General features: G+C 36.8%; 1 protein-coding gene across 1 annotated transcript; it reads right to left on the bottom strand.

Moving 5' to 3' along the window:
* Positions 1 to 294: 294 nt before the first annotated feature.
* LOC130499232 (beta-amylase 5-like) lies at positions 295 to 3,080 on the bottom strand. Its single transcript, XM_056993279.1, has 7 exons — positions 2,922 to 3,080; positions 2,172 to 2,573; positions 1,924 to 2,088; positions 1,581 to 1,844; positions 1,123 to 1,332; positions 805 to 1,044; positions 295 to 724 (listed from the first exon to the last, which is right to left on the bottom strand). Exons 1-7 carry the CDS (start codon positions 2,982 to 2,984, stop codon positions 572 to 574), a joined length of 1,497 nt encoding a protein of 498 aa, XP_056849259.1. The 5' UTR covers positions 2,985 to 3,080; the 3' UTR covers positions 295 to 571.
* Positions 3,081 to 8,973: the final 5,893 nt, after the last annotated feature.

The following is an 8,973-nucleotide window of genomic DNA, read 5'->3' as shown; positions in this document are numbered from 1 at the left end:
ATTGGGGCAGTATCAAAGGTTAGTCCGGCACTGCCAAGATCTTTGATTCGAGGTACAGCAAACGTACCAGTAATCTACTTGAAAAAAACTTTTGGCTTACAGGTGAAAAAATAGGATTTGTAATCTATAGAGCCAGCTTAGGACCCACGTGGTAGGTTGTTACAGAATGTTTTGTTGATTCGTCGTAAAAACGTGCTACGAAAAAACAACTATTGGTGTTATAAATTTGTTGTAAGAGTAACAAACAAAAAACGTAGTTATAGTATAAATTTTTTTTGCAATGATGATGCGCAATTTATACAAACAAAATCTTATTAATCTATTATTATTAAACACTTTATTCATCCACAATTACACAAAATTACATAATCTTTAATTCAAGCATAATTACACAAACTTTATCACCGTTCACTTCACACAATACAAACCAAAACGGTTTCTTTATTCCGTAACCGAAAACATACGACAAATATAAGTTTGTAGCCACCATATAACAGTTTTGCAGTAGAAGTTGCAAAAACCCTTTATTACCACTTCCTTCTCTTATTTTGTTTGACGATAATTAAGATGGTCAACCATCAACCTTCATGTCGGTTTCAGAGTCCCACTTGAATGCTCCACTTGGCTGAGCCGCGTCTGAGATATCCTCCATCGTCAGATGAGAGTTCGGTGTCTTCAACGGCACAATCTCATGCCCGTACTTCTCCGCATCTCCACAGTAATCCTTAATGATAATTCCCATTTTAAAGACATTATGTTATAAGAAAAAACGTATAGTTTCTTATGACTTTGAAGTGTACTTACTTGGTCAGCGTGCATTTTCCTCACAAACCTCTTGAAGAGTTCAAAGTTGTTTTCTTGAAAGACCGTATCGGACAACCGAAGGTAAGTAAAGCCGTACATTCTCAGCTTCGGCTTACCGTTATGGTTAACCCCGTTAGGCCTCGCATTAAGTAGAATCTGATTGTAACCTTTGGTTCCATAGGTCTCTAATGCGTTCTCACCAGCAACTTCTATGCCTTCTTTCCATGATCTGCTCAATACCTAAATAAATGATTTACCAAAATAAATCAAGATACAGACCGTTGAATGTGAATGCCCAAATCTATTATCTTGGTGTACCATTTGAACAAGTTCTTGTGGAGCACTCATGGCTTCGGCAGTATTGTCGGTATCTTTCATCTCAAGGCAAGTGAAGTTGAGAGTGCCGTAGTGTTTTGAGAGCATCCTAGCGATCGGGCGATAACCATCTCTCTCGTAGAGGTTATAATATCCGGCAGTAAGCTCCGCAGCGTGGCTGTGGTGGTTGTACAACCAGTGAATTCCAGAAACCTATCTTGTTCACGTAAACAATTAAGATTCATAAACTAGTTACCTTGCAAGACAAGTTTACTTGAAAAATGTTGAAGAGTGTTTTGTTTTGTCATTAACATTAAACCAAATGGAACCATTAGTGATTAAGCTGGTTTTCCTGCTAATACTGATGTAGCTTTTTTGTCAGTTCCGTTTCATGCAATTTGAATTAGTTTTGATTTAGTTATCATTTTATCAATATGACTTGTTTATAGTAATAATAATACCTTGGCAGCCAAGTTAACTTTAAGTCCAGCGAAGATCTTGTTGGCTTCTCCTATGATCTGATCTCCATGAAAGATAAGTTTGGACGAGTACCATGTCAAGAAAAACTTCCCCTCCTCCGAGACATAGGTCCCATTTGTCCTGAAAAACCCAGTTTTCTCCGGCTTGTCGTTGTATTCTCCGACGTCCTCCGGCAGATCCCACTCCGGATGACCTGCTTTCGCGGCTGCTTCCTTGAATTCCTTCTTCAAGTACTTATCGTAACACTGGAACCACCAAATCGCAACCTTTTAGTGAAAAAATCGTATTAAGACAAACCATGTATGATATTATATACAAACTAACCTGAAATTCTCCAATGCCTGGAAACACCCATCCTTGGCTTTGTGGATAAGAAGGGTAACGAAGCTCACCGGCAGGACCAAGACCGACCTCAATGTCAACAATGGTTCCAGCTTCTAGTAACTCCAACATGTTTTCCTTGAAGCTACTCATGTAGTCACTATACATCTGAATAATAAAAAATGTAAATCTATTTAACAAAACGCTGGTTGGCGTTTTCTCCAGAACGCAAGCGCTATTATTCTACTTACCTGAACAGGAGTTCTTCCAGCAAAGAGAGGAAGATTGTCGACACCGAGTGAGAGATACTCAATATCTCTTGTTCCTCTACGGTTAGTGTAGTAGATATCTGGATCGCTCTCACCAACCTCTCGAACCCATTTCGGGATTGGGATAGTGACGACGTCGCCAACGTTTCCACCGCATTGGTGAAATGACATGATTGCTTGGATTTTGAGTCCTAAACGTGCGATTAGCTGGAAAAGCGTTTTGTAAGCGGTCCAGTCATATTGTTTAGGGCCTTTGGATTCAATGATTCCCCACCAAACGTCGACCATAACGCCATCGATTCCAGCTTCTTCTTTGAGACGCTTGAGCTGCGTTTCAAGCGTTTCAGGGTCCACGAATACGTTTTCCACATTCACCACTCCCAACTGCATTCAACTTTATTTTAATTTTCTAATAATAACAAAGAAAAAATATTAAATCATGTATAAACTATATGACAAGTGGTAGTAGTTGAACCTGGACTAATCATAGGTCAAAATTCACGAAGTACTACCAGCTTTACACGCCAAAATTCATATAAAATATAAGATATGATAACAAATTTACAGTAATTTATGTATAATTTTTTTTTTTTTGTAACAGAATTTATGTATAAATTTTCTTCTTCTCTTTTAACGTTTTAAGCAGCTAACTACATATGGCCGGACCCGAACTGAACTATAGATACATTAGCGAAATGATGTAAATCCAAATAGTGAATGGTGATGAGTTACCGGAAGCATAACGTATACGGGAACATAGTTGAGAAGAAGCTTCTCGTTGTAATTTGCAGCCATTTTAAAGCTTTTTAGGAATTAATAAGCAATAAGTAGTAGTAGCTGAAGCTCACTTGTCTCTCATAAACAATGCTCTCGTGCTCTTTATATAGCAACAAGAGTGTTATTGCAATTTGCGAGTAGTTGTGAAACGACTGGTGCTCTTGTTTCCACCGTTCACTGAGGATTTCTAATGACTTTATTGCCCTCTGTTATCTGGCGTCTTCCTTGTCTTCTTTCGTCATTTGTCGAAACCTTTGCAATAATTGGGGTGTCACGGAATTTGATTTTTTGACATTTATTGTCTTTTTGCCGGCCTTTTTCTGTTCTCCATGTGTTTATTAAGCACGTGGAGGAAATACAAAATTTTGAGTGGATACTGTATCGTCTGTTACCGTTCAAATTATGATTATATATCAGACTCGGATTCTTTTTTTTCCTTTTCCTGAATAAACTCAATACGTAAGTTTCAGAAAGAAAAAAAAACCTCATTCCATAGTCCACAATACATAACGTTAAATTTGTATCATCTCGTACGTGCCAAAACCGAAATATTCAACTCAAATTAGATTTTAGAAAGAACCGTTGCGAACAGTGTAGTTTTATTTTTATGAATGATGATTGTGGGTAGAGTAGAGAAATAGAGAAGACAAATAGGTCGTCCCACACCCGTCCTATTCCGCCCGCTGCGGACTGCATTTTATTTGGGCTCATGCGGGCCCAACCCACCGGAGGTATGACGAATCCAGGGGCGTCCATGAGCAAAGCAAAGGTGAAATCTATGCCTAGGTCTCTCATTTTCAAAAGTTGCATTTAAAAAAAAAAATATACTATTAAAGTTTAGAAGTATTATCTGTACAATGAACTGAAGAAGAAAAACACTAATAAAATTCATAATTATCATGGAACCCACATTAACATAAACAAATCTTACTTTTATATAAACTTTTACTTTTTATTGTCTTTTCTATCTCCTCAACTTTTTAATTTTTTTTTTTCAATTTTTTCTACTTTATCATTCTTGTTTTTTTTTGTATTTTATATCTTTACAATATAAATGTGGACCCCCATTTTGGTTTTGTTTCAGGCCCTATTGATGATAGAACTTTTCAAAGTCCCTATCAAATGCAATAGTATATGAGATGTCGAACCAATCCTAGGTGATTTCAATGCACTGAGAACACAAATTCATGCTTAATCTAAGTGCAAACCAAAAGTGAAATGAGTTTTAAACTAGAGCAATACTGAAATGCAATAAAACAATAACCTTTCTTTGATTATGAGATGGGAGAACTCATGGGATAAGGGATTAGACTTTGGGTGATCAAGTTCTGAACTAAAGGTGACAGCTTTCAATCAATCTATTAACCTTAGGCCTAGACACAATCCTAAACAAACTCTATCTCTAGATGGATGCTCATTTGCTAAGATGACTCAAGCATCAAATCTCTTTGGTTGAATGTCATAAAAGCAATCATTAAAATCAAGTCTACTAGTCATCTTAACACCTTTAACAAAAAATCTCTTTGGCAAAGTGTGTTAAAAGCTTAGGAGAGTTGGCTCAGACATTTCATCAAACACCTTGTGGGTGGGAAATGTCTAAAACTCAACTTTTGAGAGGCCAACTCAAAAGATGCATTAAGAACACTCTACAAGAAAGGAAATAGAAAGATCTATACCTAAACACCTTAGATCTAGCTTAATCACCCTTAGTCTCCCTAACCCATGAATCCAAAAGAGGACTACTCACTAATCACCATGATTCCTCTTAAACTCATGAGAGATTTAAGCTTAATCATGTAAAGAAAGGAAGAAAGGAACTTAAAATCACTCAAAAACACAAGAACAAGATGATGATTTGATTAAAGGAAAGAGCTTTCACCAAAAGGGTTTGTGTTTCTTAAGAGAAATTAAGATGATCCCAAAGATTAGGTCTACAAAGTATTTATAGTAGCTAGAAACATAAGGATAAAAGAATAAAAACAAGTCTGGTCAACTCTCAGATGCTAACTATGAAAATGGTCGCAACTGCCTTTGGCGCTGACAAAAAGCCGTTGAGGGGTGCAAAAACCCGCTGGGATATGCACACCGGCTTCTCGTCACGTTCACCAAGCCGCTGCAAGAAGTCGAAGTTGGGCAGGGAGGTGTGTTTTTTCTCCAGCGGTTTGGTGAAGCCACTGCACCAAAGGCCGCTCCAACACTTAGAATTTTCAGCAGAACTTCTGCACCGGCTTCTCGTCAGGACGCCAGGCCGCTGGGTGACGCTAGGCCGCTGGGTGATGTGCATCGGCTTCCTGCAAGGTCAAAATGCCGCTGCCTGTCACATGAAGCCGCTGGGACACTTGGTCATCACACCATGAACTCGAAAAACACCAATCTTGCCTCCAATCCACCTCCAATTGCTCCAAAGTCACTATTTGGCATCTCCATCACCTGATAAGAACAAATGCAATGCAATGCAAACTAAACAAGTCTAAATGCTATCCTAGATGATCAAAATGCATGATAAATGAATGATAAAATCTATTAAAACACAAGATATCACCTATCATTTAAGGACTGTCTCTAGACCAATCTCGCCCAGCTCCTATATATGCAGTAAGCGGTTTGGCCTGCCGGACAACCATAACAAGTAAAAAAATTGGTGACACATTTTCTTTTATTTTGATGACCCTGGTATCCAGATGCCTCAAGAGGAACCCGACTAGCGCCTAATGACCATCTCGGAAATCTGGCTTAGTGACACATTTAATGTTCACCACAAAGAATTCCTTGACAAAGCTGATCATAATTCTCTAAAATTTTGTTTAAGACTATACAAAAGTTCAAGTTTGTCATAAATATGTATGAGAGAGCAAAGCGTAATGGAAGAGTCTATCAAAAATGTAATACAAGTAATGCAAGTAATGTATTGATAAGTTCATAAACATAAGTCACAACCAAAGCTCAAATCAATAAAACCAAAAACCAAATCATAGTGAAAACTTTGGTATGTAAAAGTTTTTGAGTCTTGTTTGCATAAAAATTAAAAAAAATGTGGAAAAGAAGAAGAGAAACAAGTCAAGGGATTTAATGAAAACTATGTTTGGTATGTAAAAGTTTTTGAGTTTGCTTGTTGTATTAGCTTAAGTGTAAGTCAAAAAGTATGGGCTATTTATGGAGATTAGTTCTCCTATGTCTAAGTAAAAAAAAAAGGCTATGGAGAAAATCGAGAGTGTTCTGTTTTCTCTACAGATATGTGTGTGCAATGTCGTTTAAAATATATCTTTGAGATCACTGTAAGAAATGTAGACAATTAAATAGTTTTCTCTTCTCTCTCTATAGGAACAAGAACAAACGTAAAGAAAGAGTCAAGAGAGTATGAGTGTGTGCTTGTGCATTGTTACGCAAGTGCAAAACAGAGAGTGAATAAGAACAAAAACAGAAGCCTAAGAGAAATATCAACAAATTCGACATGAACGTCAACTCATAAATAGACCTCTTGTGAGACTAGCGAACAATAGAGAAGAAACAAACCAAAATTATGGCATGTACCAAACACAAATATATAAGCTCCGAAGTGAAGACGAAGACGAGGTGTGGCAGTGGATGGAAACTCGAAGGGGAAGAACAAAACGAGTTGTGGTGGTGGATCAAAGCTGAGTCGTTCTGGTGGATCGCATGCCGACAATTTTCTTCTCTCGGTGAAGAAGAACAAGTAGTCTCGAGAAGGCGAAAACTGAAAGGACTCAACTGCCTGCATGACCCAATTGACCTCAGCATGCGCCACGAGACCCTTTTTATTTGGGCCATGATTCTTGATGATCAATTCGGCCCTACAATGAACCTTTTTGGACCAGGCCTGTGAGATTGGGATCACCAATTTGGCTATGATCGAGCCCCGCCTGTTGGATGAGCTAGTCTTTGCGAACCAGCCAGTTGGACATTGTTTTTTCCATAGCCTGGATTATAGTATAATTGGTGATATGCAAAAGATTTAATGATTGTTTGAATTAATCGTGATGAGCTAAATAACTATTTGTAAATAAAGTTGGTTTAGGAATGTAGTGAGCTTATGAAATCTGATCATTATGCTTGTCTTAATTTTATGAACTCACAAAGAAATTAAGATTTTATGATCTAGACATAGATAGAAAAAGTTCCGCGGTGAAAATAAATTGACTTGATTTTTGTGATTTGAGTTCTAGAATTGTTCTTTATAAACTCTTAGCATCTATTAACTGCAATTCTGAATTACATGATTGGTTTATCTAGATCTAGTGCTTTCTCCATCTGCTTTACAATCGTTTTTTAACTACATTATATATCGCCTAAACTAATCTGATAGACATAAGTCTATTAAGTGATTTCAGTCCATGTGGATTTGACCTAAGTACTATAACTGTGAAATTGCAGAGTTGCTTTAGGGTGAATTTGAGCATATCAACTATTGAACCAAAACAAATTTCTCTCTCTTATTTCCTATCCAGAAAGAAAGCCCATTTTGATGATCGTTCCCCCGGCTTATGATGGTGCTCAATGGGCTGCCGCCGCCGACGACTTTTCCTTTCCCTCTCATTCGTATTCCCTTTGCCTCTCCTCTTCTTTCGTTTCTCCTCACCGAGATGTTGAAACCATATAGATGTTTACCTCCAGGAATGTGATGTCTTAAGTCTTCTGGAGGTGTTAGGCCGCGACATCTCTCGGTGAATGTCGGTCTTCTGGTTTTGGGTTGGCACGTGGAGATGTATGTCGCCCTCATCCTAGTCGATCTTCTTCGTCCTTTGTCTTGTTCTCTCTGCGGTTTTGACAAGTGGTTAGCCTTCACTAGATTTTTGCTATTTGGGTTGTGGGTTCTGATTTTTGTGTGTTTGTGTGAAGCCTCCGTTCATTCACCGGTTGGTCTTCTTTCTGCAAGTGAAGCATTACCCCTAGTTCATACGGGTGAAATGGGAGGGTTTGAAGAGTTCTCATCAGTTATAAGAGCTTTGTCTTCCCTGTTGTATTTGTGTGTTTTGGGTATCCACCATCCTAGTCTTTTTCTTGACCCATATGATAGGAGAAGTCTTTTTCTTTTTGATTGCAGGTTCTCTATTACTTCTTACCAAAGTGGTGCCGATCTCAGCTAGTTTTCAGTTTTGGTCTAGGGTGGTTGTGACTTCGTTCTCTCGAGAATGAACTTTATTGTCCCTTCAATTGTATTACGAGCTTCAAAGGATGTGGTGGTTTTGATAGTGGAGGACAGTGAGATGTCTATAATTTTTTTCTCAGAATTACAAAAACCGAGAAGGGATGAAAATGGATGATCCGGGATTGCTAATACCAACTCATCAATATAGTCTATCATATTTAAGCTTTTAGGTAGTATGTTGTATATATTTAATTTAATTTCAGTTGTAATTTCCCACATATCTTCATTTCGAGTTGAAAGTAATATAAAATAACTATTGATAATAATAATAATAATAACAATAATAATAATAATAATAATAATAATAATAATAATAAACCAGTTTTGGTCCTCCTATGACATTATCTTTTTTATATGAATTTTTTTTGATCTGATGGTCATAATTCTCTTTATTTTATAATCTAATGGATATAAACAATTCTTGCATGATGTCATCAACGTTTTTGGCAACTCTTCTTTCTACAATCATCTATTTCAAACAACACATCTTTTAAATAGATACAATTATACATTTTCATCAGTAAAAACTTATTTTAAACAACACATCTTTTAAATAGACACAATCATATATTTTCATCATTAAAAACTTTATGTTTTGAGCATTTATTTATTTGAAATGACATATCTCTTGAATAGTAAGAGACATACTTGTTCATAATTTGTGTATTTTGTTAAAAAAATAATTTGAAGAGTTAGAATCTCACGGTTAGAATTGTTTTTTAATTTACATTTAGTGGTCCTAAAACCAAATTTAAAACCAATTGAACCCAAGACGATGTAGAAACTCATAATAATTAAGTAATTGTTTTTTATTTTTTTTTGGAATGCCACTGGAATGCT

The sequence above is a fragment of the Raphanus sativus genome, chromosome 8, assembly GCF_000801105.2.
Source record: "Raphanus sativus cultivar WK10039 chromosome 8, ASM80110v3, whole genome shotgun sequence".
Lineage (NCBI taxonomy): Eukaryota > Viridiplantae > Streptophyta > Magnoliopsida > Brassicales > Brassicaceae > Raphanus > Raphanus sativus.
This window is presented reverse-complemented; position numbering and strand designations above follow the sequence as displayed.

Excerpts from the sequence above, each read along its gene's own strand:
- LOC130499232 (XM_056993279.1), bottom strand. The coding sequence starts at position 2,984 with ATGGCTGCAAATTACAACGAGAAGCTTCTTCTCAACTATGTTCCCGTA. Across the intron at positions 2,089-2,171 it reads CTGGAAGAACTCCTGTTCAG|ATGTATAGTGACTACATGAG; the intron begins GTAAGTAGAATA and ends TTTATTATTCAG. Across the intron at positions 1,333-1,580 it reads AAGTTAACTTGGCTGCCAAG|GTTTCTGGAATTCACTGGTT; the intron begins GTATTATTATTA and ends TGAACAAGATAG.